The 19,343-nt window shown below is 37.6% G+C and overlaps 1 protein-coding gene across 1 annotated transcript in view; it reads left to right on the forward strand.

Moving 5' to 3' along the window:
• The first annotated feature begins 892 nt into the window (after nt 1-892).
• LOC148073514 (zinc finger protein aebp2-like) overlaps nt 893-19,343 on the forward strand; it is a 28,139-nt gene continuing 9,688 nt past the window's right edge. Inside the window, exons 1-6 of the mRNA XM_087797728.1 lie at nt 893-1,390; nt 2,802-3,015; nt 4,287-4,394; nt 4,455-4,641; nt 5,492-5,616; nt 13,494-13,561. Coding sequence (XP_087653854.1) covers nt 936-1,390; nt 2,802-3,015; nt 4,287-4,394; nt 4,455-4,641; nt 5,492-5,616; nt 13,494-13,561 — 1,157 coding nt within the window. The 5' untranslated portion in view covers nt 893-935. The remainder of the gene's footprint in view (nt 1,391-2,801; nt 3,016-4,286; nt 4,395-4,454; nt 4,642-5,491; nt 5,617-13,493; nt 13,562-19,343) is intronic.

The raw sequence follows: 19,343 nt of genomic DNA on the forward strand, positions 1-19,343 counted from the left end.
CGTTTCTGGATCAAGTGTTTTTCATTTAAGGTATAATATTTATATAAATGTATATAAAAAATGTACGAAATAATAACAATAGTTATGTTGCTTTTCAAGAGAATATATGCAGCAAATCCTCTAATAATCTTAATGCATATTTGTTTCAATCTAGTTTAATGTATAGAATTGTTTAATTGCTGTAAATAAGTCAATATGTTTTATATGGATTAGATTAGAAATATACTATTAATCTTAGAGAGAGAAATTCACAAAAAAAGTTTAAAATTGATTTGAATGTGGAATCATAACATTTATTGCCAGTATTGTGAAAAACATTCTTTTTTTCTGTTGTATAAATACAATAAAAAGGAAAGTAAATAAAATTAAACAAAACGAGATAAATAAAATAATATGTGCATCTTAAGCTAAAGTGAAGATGCTAATTAGATAATAATAATAATATATTATTAATAATAGTTTACTTTGAACTCGAAATGAAAAATAATACAATTAGATTCGTAGCTAGAGTAAAAAAGATGAAAGTGCTAGTTTGACTTGATAAACATTTCAAATAATTCGTGGAATTACTGCAGAAAACGGATTTATTTAGATGAAAAAATGTATATATTTAAAAAAAAATAAAGTAATGTAAAGTTAATGAAAAATACATTTTATACTTTACTTTTACCTTATAAACCTTTTGTAAACGTGTAATATTATGAAATAATTGTTTATTGACATAAATCTAAATTTATTGATCACTTTAAAATGGACAAATACTTTTACTTTTATTTTAATTATTTCCGTCAAGAGTCTGTTGACGGAAGTAAATGGAAACCAATAGAATAGCTCCGCCTCTTGCTTCCAATATCCAATCACAGGGCTCACCTAGTGAAGTCCCGCCTCCCTGCGCGGCGGACGCCACGGTTCAGTCCGTGACGTCAGACTCAGTAATGGAGGCAGAAGAGAACCAACAACCGAGACACGCCGGCGACGAACCGCCTGCCCGTGAGTCAGAGACGGACCGGAGCCAGGACGAGGCGCCGAAGAACAACCCGGAGCCGAGAATGCTTGACGTGAAGGCGGAGGCGGGAGAAGCGAAGCCCGCCGCCGCCGCCGCCTCGGAGGAGGCCGCGGAAGAGGCGGCGGAAGATGCGGCTTCAGCGGCCGCTCCGGAGGAGAAGTCCGCCCCTCGAGGACCGGAGCTCGGACCTTCACCGCGGGAGAGCGACGGCGCAGAGACGGAGAAGCCCGCCGGAGAGAGCCGGTGTCCGGGGGAGTCTGACAAGAGCGAGGCGGATAAACGCAGCAGCGGCAGCAGCGCGGAGACGAGCGACAAGAGGCGGCCGAGCGTCGAGATGTCATCCTCGGACGGAGAGCCTCTGAGCCGCCTGGACTCCGAGGACAGGTGGGTCCTCAGGTGGACGCGTCTCTAGCATCTTTATTTACACGTGTTGCTTCAATGGTTCATTCTTCCAAGTCAACACTTTATTATTGATATAATGGGAACAGTAGTTTTAACCCAATATATACTGTATATATTTGAATTTACTTTGGGTATGATATTTTTAAATATTAATTGATTTATATGAAATATGATCTAAAAGCTCACGTAAAGACGATTCCAGTGGTACAAGAATCATTGTCCTGTGATAAATATTAAGAAAGTTATGGACTATTGTAACCCTTGAAAATACACTGATTTCTGGGGGTCAATATTTGAGCTTTGACCTATTTTTTTTAACCCGACTTTTAAAAATGTCATAACTTGCTCAATATCTACTCCATTTAAAAAAGGTTGGTATCATTAGAAAGCTTGTATAATTATGCAATAATGTAAATAATATTTAAATCAATCAATTAACATTCAAGTAGAAAAAATGGCTCCAAAAATAGAAAAAGCGAATGAATAGCTCAGTTTGAACAATCGCACCATAAGTTGTTTACATATTTATACTGTATATTCAACTTGTACTTGAGTGCATATATATAAATATATACATGCATACTTATTTATACATAAACGCACAGACATAAAAACAAACACGTTTGTCAATAAAGTTTTACCTTACCTTACCTTACGTACGTTTCCCTTAAGAAATCATACGTGTTTCTTGTGGTATATATAACTTAAGCACAAGTTATTTAAATATAAAATAATGGACACATCTGTCCCCCATTCACACTCCCAGCCGGTCACAGCAGGAGACCGTCAACGTTGTGTCCGGTTCTGGTTGAGGTTTCTGCCTTCTTTTTCTTGCCACTGTCACGCTGTGATTCACTCGTTCATTCACTGGCATCTTTTTTTCTTTTCTCTAATATAGTCTTACTTTAACTAAAGTGCCTTAAGATAACTTTATGATATGACACTTTAAATAAAATGTAATTTAATTTTACTCTAAATAAATTTTGCATTTGTATATTTAATTCCTCGACTGATATTTAAATAAAAAAGTCTTAATTATTTTTTGGTCATTCAACAATATGTCTGAAAAGTGAAGAGTCAAACTTTTAGAAACTTTTTTTAATAGTCAAACCAGCTGTTACTATATTTTAACTTAATACAAATTTAAATTTGTGTAAATGTTCAATGTGTTTATTATTTGTGTATATCTATTTTTTATATAGTAGATTTTTTCAGACTATTGCGTGTGTCAGCTTCAGTCTATTCGTCGAAAAAGTCGGCGGGAAAAGTTCTGAACAGCGTGAAAAATCTCTCACAGTCGTGGCCATTGTTGGTAATGCGTGCAGCTGTTGTGCAGCTGTGCACGCCTCAACAGGCTTGTCTTGAAACTTTTTTTTTTCTTCTCCCCCCTCAGTATCAGCAGCACCTTGATGGAGATGGAGAGCACCGTGTCCAGCGGACGCTCCACGCCCGCCATGATGAACGGCGGTGGCGGCGGCGGTGCTTCCTCTGGCGTGAAGACTCTGGCGTACGCCTGTTGTTGGGATCTGTGTCCGCAGTACTTCAACTCCAGTCCGGATCTGGCCGAGCACATCCGAGGCATCCACGTGGACGGACAGAGAGGCGGGGTCAGTGGACGTAGCTTGCTAGCTCGATGTTAGCATTGGAAGAGATGACGCAGATTAAAATAGTTATAAAATGTCAACTCCGTCAACAAACCATCAGCTCCAGCTTCTTACATTTTATTTGTAGTAGGTCACAGAAGGTTAAAGACTCGTAGCCGTTGGAATAAAAGTTCTTAGTATTCTGTGATATTTTACATTAAGAGATTAATTTAAATGAAGTCACTTAATAAAAAAAGAAAGTTACTACTAATAAAACCAGTTTAACTATTAGCATAGCTCACAGACAGACAGAGACATAAACGACAAGGAGACAGAGAAGTACAAATTGACAACTTTACAGAACGTGACAATGATTGGTCGAAATTCTGCGGTATGCATATCGCACGTGCAAACATTGCAATAACAATATTTTTGCGATATATCGTGCAGCCCTAGTGTGAACCTATATTTATGTTGTAGAACATTATCCTGTTTTTTAATTTTTTAAACGATTTAAAACCTTATCAGTCTTTAACCTACATTTCAGGAGCACAACACAACATCTTTGTGTTCACTTTCCTTCCTGTTACGTGTTTAGTTGTGTGTGTATTGGCAAGATTGTGATGATACAATACATATCACGATACAGGCTGATATGATTGATATTGATACTGTAGTAACAAGGATATACGTGTAGTATTGTCGAGTACTTGACTCTGGTGTTGCAGAAATTACAGACCACATGACTCTTGACGATGTCGTAACTGATTTCATTTGTTTTCAAACCAAAATATATCCAATCATCAGCTTTAAAAACGGCGGGAGTCACTGTATCCTCTCGTCCTCAGACATCACCAGGATCTCAAGGGAATTTTATTCATTCTTTAGCTGTTGGGGACAAAATGACTGCTGCCATCTAGTGGCCAAGGGTTTCATTGCAACACAAAAGTCATGAATATTTGCAGGTTAAATAAAATGAAAATGGTTTATTTTATTTTAAAAACTATTTATTGAATTGTAAACCATTTAAGTACCTTGATAAATAAAATATGATTTGAAGCCAAAAACATTTCTTAAACATATACATGATATACATAAAGTACAGTGAAAATATTACTACATATATCTGTATGCATACTCTCTAACACCCTACTCATAAAATTTTAACATATTTGTCTTTTGTTTTCCCAAAATCAAGTCCTTCAACTGTCCCTCTTCTCAATAATACACCAGTTGTATAATCTTATTCACAAGGAACAAACAATATTTATTCTTCTTTTCTTGCTCTCCGACAGGTGTTTGTGTGTCTGTGGAAAGGCTGTAAAGTGTACAACACTCCGTCCACCAGTCAGAGTTGGCTGCAGAGACACATGCTGACTCACAGCGGAGACAAACCCTTCAAGGTAAACGAGTGTTAAGTATTTTTCTATTAAAAAAAAGTAACTGTTAACCTTCTGCGTCAGTGTGTGGTCGGCGGCTGCACGGCGAGCTTCGCCTCTCAGGGCGGACTCGCCCGCCACGTTCCGAGCCACTTCAGCCAGCAGAGCTCGTCCAAACTGTCCAGTCAGGCCCGACTCAAGGAAGAGTCTCCGTCCAAAGCTGGTCTCAACAAGAGGAAGAAGCTGAAGAACAAACGCAGGTGCTCCCTACGTACGTACCTCACTCTCTTCTCCACCTGTCAGTGAGTCGTAGTACTGCCAAAATCATTGTTTATTGATCAAGATATACCGTTTTAAAAACTCAAAATTCTCACTTAATATTGTTAATAATAATATTATCATGTTTTGTGTCCTGTTTTTAAATGTTTTATTTTGTTTTAATGTATCAATCCTGCTTTAAAACTCTAGCACTTTGAGATTTGTCGACCAAATGTAAAGTGCAATACTGTTAGCTCTGTTGTTAGCAGCAGCTGCTGTTAGCTCTGATGTTAGCAGTTGCTGCTGTTAGCTCTGTTGTTAGCAGTTACTGCTGTTAGCTCTGTTGTTAGCAGTTGCTGCTGTTAGCTCTGTTGTTAGCAGTTACTACTGTTAGCTCTGTTGTTAGCAGTTGCTGCTGTTAGCTCTGATGTTAGCAGTTGCTGCTGTTAGCTCTTCTGTTAGCAGCTGCTGCTGTTAGCTCTGATGTTAGCAGTGGCTGCTGTTAGCTCTGTTGTTAGCAGCGGCTGCTGTTAGCTCTGTTGTTAGCAGTTGCTGCTGTTAGCTTTGATGTTAGCAGTTGCTGCTGTTAGCTCTGTTGTTAGCAGTTGCTGCTGTTAGCTCTGTTGTTAGCAGCAGCTGCTCTTAGCTCTGTTGTTAGCAGCAGCTGTTGTTAGCTCTGATGTAAGCAGCAGCTGCTGTTAGCTCTGTTGTTAGCAGCAACAGCTGTTAGCTCTGATGTTAGCAGCGGCTGCTGTTAGCTCTGTTGGTAGCAGCAGCCTTGTCAATTGAAAAAAAAAATGTTGAACACTAAATAAAAAACATTTGCATTGCATTTATTTAAAATATAAAAATCTTTCTTCCAGCGAGGCCTCATGACTTCTTCGACGCACAGACCATGGACGCCATCAGGCACCGAGCGATCTGTCTGAATCTGGCCACTCACATCGAAGGCGTGGGTAACGGACACAGCGTGGTGTTTCACAGCACAGTGAGTGATTTAACCTTTTTTACCTGTGGATCTGCCTTGTTTAGACGTCTCTGCTGCACATCAGGGTTGTTATAACTTTATTCAGGATTTATTCAGGAATGTTTTTGGAAGAGTGTTTTGCAAACGTCCGACTCATAATTGACATCTATATAACTTTATTTATCACAGTAATTGTACTTTAGTCATCATATAATTGAGCTTTTATTTATCAAACTTTATTTATCATAAGTTTACTTTATTTTCTTTTTTTATCGCATTTCTTTACATTAATAACATTATTTTGCTTTATTTTCTCATTATTTTACTTTTATATCACCAGTTGACTTTGTCACAGTTTCTTTTTACTTGATCCCATTATTTTACTTTACGTATCACACATAATTTAACTTTATTTGTATCATAATTTAATTTATTTATTACATAAGCTTCATTTATTTATCACATGATTTTACTTTATTTGTATAAGAGAGCATCATAATTTACTTTATTTATTACCGGTACATGAGTTTTATTTATTCATCACATGATTTTACTCTATTTGTATCATATTTTACTTTATTTTCACATGATTTTACTTTATTTGTATCATAATTTACTTTATCACATGATTATACTTTATTTGTATCATAATTTACTTTATTTATCACATGATTTGAGTTTATATGTATCATAATTTACTTTATTTATCACATGATTTTGCTTTATTTGTATCATAATTTACTTTATTTATCACATGATTTTACTTTATTTGTATCATAATTTACTTTATTTTCACATGATTTTACTTTATTTGTATCATAATTTACTTTATCACATGATTATACTTTATTTGTATCATAATTTACTTTATTTATCACATGATTTTACTTTATATGTATCATAATTTACTTTATTTATCACATGATTTTACTTTATTTGTATCATAATTTACTTTATTTATCACATGATTTTACTTTATTTGTATCATATTTTACAATTTTACTTTATTTGTATCATATTTTACTTTATTTTCACATGATTTTACTTTATTTGTATCATAATTTACTTTATTTATCACATGATTTTACTTTATTTGTATCATAATTTACTTTATTTATCACATGATTTTACTTTATTTGTATCATAATTTACTTTATTTATCACATGATTTTACTGTATACGTATCATAATTTACTTTATTTATCACATGATTTTACTTTATTTGTATCATAATTTACTTTATTTATCACATGATTTTACTTTATTTGTATCATAATTTACTTTATTTATCACATGATTTTACTTTATTTGTATCATAATTTACTTTATTTATCACATGATTTTACTTTATTTGTATCATAATTTACTTTATTTTCACATGATTTTACTTTATTTGTATCATAATTTACTTTATTTATCACATGATTTTACTTTATTTGTATCATAATTTACTTTATTTTCACATGATTTTACTTTATTTGTATCATATTTTACTTTATTTTCACATGATTTTACTTTATTTGTATCATAATTTACTTTATCACATGATTAGACTTTATTTGTATCATAATTTACTTTATTTATCACATGATTTTACTTTATATGTATCATAATTTACTTTATTTATCACATGATTTTACTTTATTTGTATCATAATTTACTTTATTTATCACATGATTTTACTTTATATGTATCATAATTTACTTTATTTATCACATGATTTTACTTTATTTGTATCATAATTTACTTTATTTATCACATGATTTTACTTTATTTGTATCATAATTTACTTTATTTATCATATGTTTTTACTTAATCGCATACACCATTATGTAATAAGTTTAGTTTATTACATTTTCTTCTTAATTTTTAACATGTTTTTACTTTTAATCAAATAACTGTACTATGACATTTTCACATGATTTTCAGATTATTTATCATGTTGTTCTACTTTATCCACATTTTTTTGAAAATATATTGCGTATAACGTAGAAGAGAATTAACCTTGCATGAAAAAGTTTAAACTTGTAATGTAATTTTTTTTTAATTTAGTAAAAATTGTCCTGAAAACAAAGGCTTTCCATTAAATGGAACTGTCCTCGAAAAAACAAGTCCCTTCTTCATCTAATTCAAAATCTAAACGTATTTCAAAATCTAAACGTATTCACGTTGAACAGGAACTATTTCAGGTCTACGACATAATAGAAACAGATTGTTTCCATAATGGTTTTCCTGTATTTATAATAATCAGTTGTTCATGTGTGGTACTTCTATCCTGAGCCAGCAGGGGGCATGATGGAGACACTTTTAAAACCTTTCCTTGAGTTTTTTTTCCTGTGCACTTGAGTTGAACCTTGTGAATCGCTGCGAGGCTTGGCCTTGTTTTTATTTTCTCAATAATGCTTCACTGAAGAGACAATTAGATTCTTTGTTTTTACCGTTTACAGCCTGAAACCTTTAGTGCTTGATCGATTATTTAAGAGCGTCTTTGTCCCCTTCGATACTGAACGTCTCTTGAAAAGCAATTTTAACTAGAATACTCATTAAAATAGGTGTGAAATTACTTTAAAGGTTTTTAAATTTAAGATGAAAAACCTTTGCGTGGCGTTTCCATTAGCGAGCGATAGAGGGCAGTGTTCCTCCTGTTACCCTTCATTCTTTTTTTCTTTAATGGATTCATTCTTTCTTCAGCTTCTCTGAACTGAAGTGATTCTTCAGAAGTGGCTCCTCAGGAGTTTCAAAATGTTGATTTTAATAAACGCGAATCAAGAACAGCCTCATAGTTTGTTTACCTCATGCTTGTGTGTGATTTTAAAGTTGAGCGAAAATTAATATAATTTATGAAATCAAAGGCTTGAAAAATAAAGTTATATTAAATACTGAAGTTAACATTATGGATTAGAAGCACTGTGAGTAGTATTGTGCTGCGCGGGTCAACATAGTATTGTCCTGCGCGGGTCAACATAGTATTGTCCTGCGCGGGTCACCGTAGTATTGTCCTGCGCGGGTCACCGTAGTATTGTCCTGCGTGGGTCACCGTAGTATTGTCCTGCGCGGGTCACCGTAGTATTGTCCTGCGCCGGTCACCGTAGTATTGTGCTGCGCGGGTCACCGTAGTATTGTGCTGCGCGGGTCACCGTAGTATTGTGCGGCGCGGGTCACGCAGTATTGTGCGGCGCGGGTCACCGTAGTATTGTGCGGCGCGGGTCACCGTAGTATTGTGCGGCGCGGGTCACCGTAGTATTGTGCGGCGCGGGTCACGTAGTATTGTGCTGCGCGGGTCACGCAGTATTGTGCGGCGCGGGTCACCGTAGTATTGTGCGGCGCGGGTCACGTAGTATTGTGCGGCGCGGGTCACCGTAGTATTGTGCTGCGCGGGTCACCGTAGTATTGTGCTGCGCGGGTCACCGTAGTATTGTGCTGCGCGGGTCACCGTAGTATTGTGCTGCGCGGGTCACCGTAGTATTGTGCTGCGCGGGTCACCGTAGTATTGTGCTGCGCGGGTCACCGTAGTATTGTGCTGCGTGGGCACCGTAGTATTGTGCGGCAAGGGGCACCGTAGTATTGTGCTGCGCGGGTCACCGTAGTTGTCTGCACGGGTCACATTAGTCTGCGCGGGTCACCGTAGTATTGTGCTGCGCGGGTCACCGTAGTATTGTGCTGCGCGGGTCACCGTAGTATTGTGCTGTGCGGGCGCGAGTCACCGTAGTATTGTGCTGCGCGGGCGCGAGTCACCGTAGTATTGTGCTGCGCGGGCGCGAGTCACCGTAGTATTGTGCTGCGCGGGCGCGAGTCACCGTAGTATTGTGCTGCGCGGGCGCGAGTCACCGTAGGATTGTGCTGCGCGGGCGCGAGTCACCGTAGTATTGTGCTGCGCGGGCGCGAGTCACCGTAGTATTGTGCTGCGCGGGCGCGAGTCACCGTAGTATTGTGCTGCGCGGGCGCGAGTCACCGTAGTATTGTGCTGCGCGGGCGCGAGTCACCGTAGTATTGCGGAGGGAGTAACCGTAGTATTACAACTGGAATCACCGTAGTATTGCAGCGCGAGTAACCGTAGTATTGCGGAGGGAGTCACCGTAGTATTGCGGCGCGAGTCACCGAAGTATTGCGGCGGCGTTACTGCGCGGGTCGCCGTGGTGTTACAGGGAGCGTCAGCCTGTGCTAGGTTGTGAGGGTTTCAAAACCTGAACAATAGAAATAACATATAAATAATATATAAATAAAAAAATTATATTTTAATTATTTTTATAGCTAGCTTGTCTACATTTGTGTTTTCTTCTTTGCATCACTTCTAAAGTAACATTAACTTAGTGTTTTCCTTCACTTATCCAGTAAAATACAAAACCTAATTCACTTGTTATCCTCCTCAGTTTATTCTGGCTGTGCTTTAAACCTCTATAAATGGGGCTCGGGGAAGATAGAATCAAGTACGCAGGCTTTGTGTGAGAAATTCCCTGAATTCTGGGCGAGAGATCTGCGAATTCAAAGCTTGGGAAGAGGTTGCGAGAGGTAACTTTCTATTTGGAGCAGCAGCGAGAGCCAGACAAGTTCAAGGGGTGAGGAATCGTAGACAAACATTGGGAAATCTGTGAGAGATAGCAGGAACAGGGGTTAAGTGAGGGTCGGATTTTTTTTGGCCGTCGGGTCTTCTCTCTCGGTACCTCCGAGGATTGTGGTTGAAGGGAGAGCAGGAGTGCTGCGTCAGAGCTGGACTCCAGAGGAACCTCCTCAGCCTGTGTCCAGCACAGCTGCGGAGGTTCTGGAGGGTTTGGACGGGTCACCCTGCTGACACACCAGAGCAAATCGGACCTTTTTTTTTTTTTATCGTGGGATGTTTGTGTTCTTGCAGCGATCTGCGTCATTGCCTGCTTGACCCCCTGACCCCAACGATGGGCACCTATGGTTCCTCTTTCACTTCTTCTTCGCCTCCTTTGTTACTGCATGCTGCTCTTTCATTCCACTCTCTGAATAAACGAGGGGTTTCGGCAATTTTCTTCAACATTCCTTGAGCAAGATAAAAACTCATTTTTCTCAAAGGAAAGCACGTAGTTGCTCAGATGTGTTTGATTAAATTCTGTTTCCAACATGGAGATAATTTTAGTTAGAAAATATTCCAGCTTGAACTATTTGCTTCTCTGTTTAGTCATTATTAGCTTGTTAAGAATGATGAAGAAGCAAGGATTTTAATTGTGAATATGATGAGAGCCTCGACGGTCTTAGTTTGTATTCCCTCGTCTTTTTCTTTTTCCAGAAAACTTAAAAACTGACTCGTATCCTTTACTTACTTACTTACCTACTCTCATATTTTTGATATGATCACAGCTGCATCATGTGACTATTATATTAGGCTATAGACTATATATTATGACAGGCATAAGGTACCAATACCCTTATAATAATGCACTATTTTTCCATAATACAGTCTCATTATTAAACAGCACAGTATTAATTAAAATAAAAAATCCTAATATACGTGTTATTTTGCGTCACAACCCATATTTTATTTTTATCTTGGATTTTTTTATGTTTATATTCAAATACCTTTGTACAAAATAAAAATACTTGGATTTTGTTGCCTCTAGATGGCTGCAAAGTCCTGCAATTACTGAGGACGAGAGGATACAGTGACTCCAGCAGCTTTTAAAGCTGATGTTTGGACATATTTTGGTTTGAAAACAAATGAAAGCAGTTACGACTTCGTCAAGAGTCATGTGGTCTGTAAATTCTACAACACAACAGAGTCAAGTACTTGACAATACCACACATATATCCTTGTTATTACAGTATCGCTATATATCATTGTCGTACGTATGGTATCTTGCCAACCATCATGCAAGCAGTTTCCTTTATTATTTCTACTATAAAATACAAGATGCGCAGTAAATCAAAATTGAATCATGATCAACGATCAAATCAAGGCAATGATCTTATCGAGCGTTGGTTCAAACTGTAGTCTGCCAGCCACTAGGGGGAGCCACCATAGTTGATACTTCATTAAACTGCCTTAAAAAAACTTATTTTTAACATTATTATACATTTTATTCTTTGTATTATTAATGAATTAAGAAAAATGTCGCAATGAAAGCTCTTTGTTGTAAATCAATACAAATACAATGTTTTCCCAAAGATCATCATTAATAATCAAGATTACATTATCATATAAGGAATAATTGTGATTTTTGGCCTTTATCTTGCAGCTTAAATGGAACATAGAACCATGAGTAGTGCTACTAGCATGGTGGGATCAAATGAACACAGTTTCAATGTCAAATGAACAACACTGAAGTGCAGTTATCTTTCTTCCTGCTGACAAACTATTCAGAATAAAGTCCCGAAACATCAGGCGATGAAATAACGTATATCATTTTGGTTGTACTGATAATTAACGTCTGAAAGATGTTTTATTTTTAATCAAATATTTAAAAGACACTCAATTTGGGACTATCTTGTTGCAGAAGAACCTCCTGCTGTTTCTAGTTTATTTATGCTGTTTTTGTCAACCGGACCCTGAAGGCTGCTCCATGAAAAAGAACGGCCAGAATAAACCGGTCCGCGGTGCAAAACCTGCTCCAATTTGATCATAAATAAAGAAATAAATCCATATATCATCCGTCAGGAAATGATATAATTTGCTGTCGTGAAGGATTCTAGGTCTCTGTCTCTCGTCAATGCCTCGGCCAGTCCCCGGAGTCTTAAAAATAATTCCAGATATTCATGTGCGTAAGAAGTTCTTCTCATGTGAGCTCATTCAACATCCTAAAAATAGAGATTCCGAGCATAACGGAGCCAATTGACGCAGGAGGTTCTATCCGGGGCTATTTTTAACTCCCTTGGTTATTTTTCTGGCTCTCTGTCCTCCGCTGACAATATTTGTGTGGATTCCAGACTAGTTTTTACTGTAAACCGACGCGGCGTGATGGATGAGACCAGCCAACCTGCCCCGGGAAGACTCGTCTCCAGCGGTGCACACGAGACGTTGGATCCTGTTTGTTGTGGTCCATCTCCTCCGCATTCGTTACGGCGGAAAGTTATGACAGTCACGGAGAAACGATTCAGATGACGAGCGTCTGTTAGCGTCCGCTGGGACGTGTCACGACGTCCGTCCGGTCGTTTGTTTATACCGTTGAGTCGTCTCAGCGCGGACGAGTAAACAAACGTCAGCTTCCGTGAGCCATAATTCACATGTTGAGTTGCTATTTTAACTATAGTCTGACTTGCACGTCTCTCTAAGTCAAAAATGGAGTCTAACTTTGCCTTTATTAACCAGGTTCTTCTCTGATTCTCCTGCTGCTCAACTTCTATCACTTGGTTTGATAGAGTTCAAGTTTCTAAGCTTCTGTTCAAAGACCTCGGAGCATGTTTTGATAAGTGAAAAACAATGTTTTGCCAACAAGAAGCCTTTTAATTTTACGTACTAGAAAAATCGTCTTAAATAGCAATGCTAACATACTAAAAATTACCATTAGCTTGTTTTCAAGATTTGTTTATTTAGAGACACGGATGCGATTATTTTACTGTTTACTGTTGACAGCAAAACTAAAGGATCGAAAAGTAAAAATTCAAGTAGAAAAATCAAGCTTATTATGCTTAAGTCATAGTTATATTTCTTACTTTAATATTAATATTTTGGTTTTTTCCATATTTTTGAGGGACAATAAATACCCAAAAAAGTTCAGTTATGCGTTTATTCAGAACTACAAACGTTAATCAGCGTCACATATATTATACATACAATATTAATTTAATTATTATTAATTCATAATTTATCTACTTTTGTGACATTTTTGTTGCTACTAGAATTTTGTCAGAAAAGGGGTTAATGTTTTCTTTTCTCCATGACTCACCTGGTAAAATACATGCAGATCAAGTATATTTATCCTGTACTGATGTATCCGTAGGTGCTGGCGAGGAGGAAAGAAGGAACAGGAAAAGTCAAAGTCCTTCTTCATTGGACACCGGAAGACATGTGAGTTAATTTTTAAATTGTATTTCTTTACAAATGTCACTACCTATATGGTAATCGCATAACCAGGTGAGTCATAGGCAGAACTATCATCAAACTAAATGACAAATGTTTGAGTGGCAGTGACGATAATCCAGATGTGTATCATGCCGGGATGTGGATTCATTCAAAATTGCGATGTCTCCTTTTGATAATAGTAAAAAAAAAAAAAACAATATTACATTTTTATTCATATTCTTATAATTATTTGATCCAAATTCAGTCAATATTTGCCTTGAAGCAAATGGTTTTCAAAGTGTTTATGGTCTCCTGCGTGGGTTTACAGACATTAAATAAATGTATAATAAGAAAAAAAAATCAATGTCTCTGCATAGTCGAGTAGATTTTAATTATTTATTTTAATCTGTCCTTGTAGGTTTTACCATTTAATGGCCACTTTACAACGTCAACAATGTCTCTGGCTCACATTTCATTAAGTAAACAATTATTTTTTCAGAGGTACATTTAGATGCTGTAGTTAGTGTTCATTAGAATATGAATCCTGTGACTGTTGTTTTTATTCACATCATATGTATCTATAGATATTTTGTGTTTTTTAAATGACAGCTAAGGTGTGGTTAAAACATTACAAATGATATTTAAAAAAACAAAAAAAAACAAGCGTGTCGCGCTTCATTTTAATTCCATCTCCTTTTTAATTCCATCTCCTTTTTTTCTGGCTAGATTTCTTTCATTCGAATATAAAGCTCTCAATAAAAATGTCCAGCTTATATGGATGGATGGATTGAATCAATTCATGTTGTATTTTTCATTATTGTATGGTTTAAATTTCACAGATGTTTCTCAAATAAAATAATTTGATTTAATTTATTTTTTTAATTGCAACAAATTAATATTCAAAAATGTACAATGTTTGTTCATTTTTGTGTTGCAATTACACTTCCAGCCACTATACGAACAATGAGCTCCCAGAGATGACTGAGGATGAGAGGATCCAGCAGCTTTTTAAAGCTCATCATCTCCACAGTTCAGTGTTTTTTTTTTAGTGACCTGAATTTGAACCTGCAGATTTAAAAATAGACCGAATGGATTCGACTATTCAAATTCTTTCCTGTCACAATGATCAGTTGGGTTTCACCAGCATTGGGTTCAGTGGAGGTGAACATTGGTAGCGGCCCATTCAAGGAGCTCGTCGTGAACGCTTCAGTGCGGTTCTGTTTCAAATGCATTATGAAGGAGCAGAATTATGGTCACAGTCTAAGAACCAAGCCTGCACCGACTGGATGAGGCTCAGGAACGGAAATGAACTTGAATTGTGAGAAAGCGAATGAAGGACGAACAAAGATGGATTGACGAGGAGCTGAAGATGATGTTTTTTAATGACATTTTCCCAAAACTAAAATCTCAGACCTCAGCACTTTGATGCCTCATCCTGTCATCATCCGTCCTCCTCTTCTTTCTTCCCTCCTTCTCTGATCCACCTCTACAATATCCTTCCTGCCCCGCGTGTGGGAGTTTAATCTGGCGCCTAGAGAAGTAATGAGGGGGAGAAAGATGAAGTTTGGAATTAATCCGGATAGTCTTCCCTCGTGAACTAACAGTGAGACGTGGATGGAGATTTATACGGCGACTGAAAAACACGGGGGGAGGAAATATGAGCAAAATGATGCAGGAGGGATTTTCGATCACCAAGTAGACGACAGTCAGATTTAACCGCTCGAAGAGATTAACGCTCAAAATCACCTGGTTCTTGTGGAGCGAAGACAAAGTGATAGTGGACAGTGGACAAGCAGTTTCCATCATCACTGGACTAGTCTAATATCCAGATTATATAATTGACCTTTATGTCAACATTTCTCATTTTTATTCACATTTCCATCATGCAGAACATTGTTATTAAAGCCCAGGATTGATGCCTCTCTTGTAATTCCATGTTAAAAAGCAGTAAAACATGTTTAAATAACCAATAAAACATGTTAAGATATCATTTAAGGCACAAACTCATGGTCCCATGTCAATGACGGTAAAATGATAGTAGGAAAAGCACAGTGTTTATGGTCCTGATACAAATAACTTTATTCAATATTGACCAATGTTAAAATATGAACCTTCTTTCCCTACTGTGAGAAAACACTGTTAATGCTTTGAATGAAAAGCAAACATGGAAAGACACGAAACTACAATTTGGTGTTTATTTAAATAAAGTTTTTTAATTTTTATTAGTGTTTAGAACGTAAAGAAAAACGTTGTTGACATGAGGAAAAAAAAAACAATCCTACCAGTGTCAATCTTTTTAAAGTGAATAAAAAAATGCCAGTACGGAATAAAATGATCTTTTTTTTTTTTTTTTGAATGGATCGGTTCAGTGGTTAGGAACTTTTTCATGGATACCCGATCCAACTTTGAGAGGCTGAATCAGACCGATACCAGACAAGCAAAACCAGAGTAGTTAACCTCAAGGTTAAGATTAAGAGTCATACTTTTGTTACATGCAGTTTGATAGATGGATGGATAGACTTTATTAATGTAGCGGACCTGCTCTACCTAGTAGAACCTCGCCAATTTAGTTTAGTTCAAATAATTAAATAATACCAGTTTCACAAATGGTTAATGGTCACACATTTACTTATTGTAGACAACGGCAAACAAACCCCAAAATCAATTTAAACCAAAAATGTATCTTGATAAGGCAGTCCAAACTCAAAATAGTGACCAGTTTGTCCATCAAAAATAAACGTTGCAGGCCTGAATCGTCGCAAGGGTGCGTTGAGACCAAAAAAGATGATGAGGCCGCTTCGCTCCTCCTGTCACGCTGTAAAGCGTCATTTAAATGTTCCAGTCTTCCCCTATTCCCCGCCCAGTGTCACTCAAAAACGCGGGAACATGATGAGCACAGCTGTCAATCATTCAATCACCAGCTGTCAAACATGCCATCAACAAAAATAAATATTCAATGCTTAGTTAAAGTGTTCATCATTGGAATATTATACATTTTAATGAATCACAACACAAAGCACATCACTGTGTAAACAGTGGGTTACATTAATCCCTCTGGAGATCTCTCGGGAAATTGTGTTTCTAGCTCACAGCAGACGATAGTTTCGTTAAAAACAAGAACAAAGTTCAAATAAAAAGAACATAGATCGAAGGAAATAACACGAAGAAAGGGATACAAAGATGAACATTTAATAACATCATCTTTTCACTCCGCTCCTTCCCCCAAACTCAGAATTAAACAGCCTTATAGATCGATGAATGAATGTGTCCCTGAGTCTATTAGTGTTGCATCATGGGAGGAGCTTTTCCCTGATTTTCTGGAACTCCTGTGTTATTCTCAGTGTTATCTTGACCTTTTAAGTATATATTTTATTGAGTATTATTTAAATTGTTTAAGCGCTTTGTGACCCTGGTCTGGAAAAGCGCTATATAAATATAAATTACTTACTTACTGATGATGTGTTCAGAGGATGATGTCATCATCAATGATGGACAGTAGTTTCTCCAGAGATCTCCTCTCTGCAACTGTTTGCAAGTTTAATAAATAAACACAGCGATTAGGTTTGACACCCTAGTTTAAGGTGTGCTACTAATTATTTATTGGCTAAACTGAAGACCAATCCTTAATACTTTAAGACAAAACTGTGTTAATCAAACCAGATAATAGGACATTATTTGTCGACTGACAATGAGCTTAACCATCATTTGGGGAACTGACTTGTTGTTAGGCTAGTGGTGACAAGCCAAGTTAATATTTGACTCTTGAGCCGATCAACTGTGCCCCCTCCACCAAGGTCCCTCTAAAGTACTGGTCACCGTTCATGCCCACCTGATCAATTATTAGCCTGGTGAATGTGGGAAGACGTGTCACTTTCCGCCTGACGCTCGTTTACTCCATTTGGATTAATCAGTAACTGACAATGAAATCCGGACACGGATGAATGTTGTGGTGTTAGCAGTGGCCTCTGAAAATCATCCTTGTTTTGTAGATGCTACAGTGGAACATGTGAGCAACAAAGATCTCTGATGCATTCTGGGTCATATTTTGTAATTAATGATGACCATTTAGTAAACCTGTAGTAAAGACACCCTCAGATGAGACTCAGACATTAACAAGACTGGAGAGTATCGAGTCTAAGACCAAGACCTTTCCAGATCCAAACAAAAATAGTTGATGACCTTCAGTGCTGTCAACTTGACCAATGTGGCCACTAGGCCAGACTGAACCCAAGACCATAGACTACAGACAACGGAGGCTACAGACGACAAAGACTACAAACGACGGAGACTACAGACGACGGAAGCTACAGACGACGGAGGTTACAAATGACGAAGGCTACGGACGACGAAGGCTACGGACGACGAATACTACGGACCACAGAGACTACAGACCACAGAGACTAGAGACGACGGAGGCTACAGACGACGGAGGCTACAGACGACGAAGACTACAGAAGACGAAGGCTACGGAGATGAATACTACAGACGACGCAGGCTACAAACAAAGAATACTACAGACCACAGAGACTACAGACCACAGAGACTACAGGCGACAGAGACTACAGACCACAGAGACTACAGGCCACAGAGACTACAGGCCACAGAGACTACAGACGACGGAGGCTACAGACGACGGAGGCTACAGACGACGGAGGCTAAAGACGACGTTACTATAGACGATGGGTACTATAGAAGATATAGGCTAGTAAGTAAGTCATTATTATATGTAAAGCTCCTTTCACAGACCAGGGTCACAAAACGCTTGAACAACAAAACAATACACAGTTAAAAATACACCACAGACTGTAGAGAGTACAGACGCTCGAGACTCTAGATCTTCCAGACTCCAGTCAGACCTGGCAAAAGATGACAAGATCATATATTATCCATTTTATTGGAAACATTTCCCAACATGTTGTCTTTTGGAAAAACTTCCAAATCAACAACAAGAAAATACTCTTCCTGGTCATTCTTGCAAGAGCACAACTTTGTAAAGAACTTGACACAACCTTCTTTCCAAAGTGTGGAGCAGGAGTTGATAACCATGCGAGGAACAGCTGAATAATCTAACATCCAGTGCTTACATGCAGCTAATTAAGCGAAGACCAAATTAAAGTTGCTGACAATCTGAGGGCGAGTTATCAGCTCGTGCTGTAATATTAACATAACCCCATTTATATTAAAATTGGGACTCGTCCCCATGAGATTTGGGATGACATGACAATCACCATGTAACACTTTACGAGCCCTTGAGTAATTCATTAATTCAAGTGTGACCATTAGTTTGGCAGTCTGAAATTGAAATTAAAGTGCTGCAGAAGTCATAAAGTATCTTCCTTGGCAGGGTTTTCCACACATGACCTTTGCAGAAACTGGCTCGGTGAGTCATGCTGGTCCAATTCACTGCACTTTTTTAAAAAGTTGCTAACCAGACCTGACACATTTGCTATGACCTAAAGTTGAAATGCCAAGTGTCATGGGTGGTTCTGGCCGTTGCCCAGGTAGTCACTGGCATTTTCAGGCCGATATTTGGGATTTGTTTCCTCCTTTAATATGATGTATTGTTAGATTATCTCACACTTTTTTAATCAAATGTGGAGTTTCTGAAGGAATTATTTTTAGATCACATTGAATAATGTGTTTAAATATATTTTCAGATGCAGTTTTTGCAAGTGCATCACAACTGTGACCTCAACTGACCGAGTTATCCTTGTGCTTTAGTTGATTTAGTTTTGATGTAGTTCAGAGATTGGTTAATTTCTGCGGTTTATTACGTTTAATTAATCAC

The sequence above is a fragment of the Callionymus lyra genome, chromosome 8 (assembly GCF_982586985.1).
Source record: "Callionymus lyra chromosome 8, fCalLyr1.hap1.1, whole genome shotgun sequence".
In the NCBI taxonomy this organism is placed as follows: domain Eukaryota; kingdom Metazoa; phylum Chordata; class Actinopteri; order Syngnathiformes; family Callionymidae; genus Callionymus; species Callionymus lyra.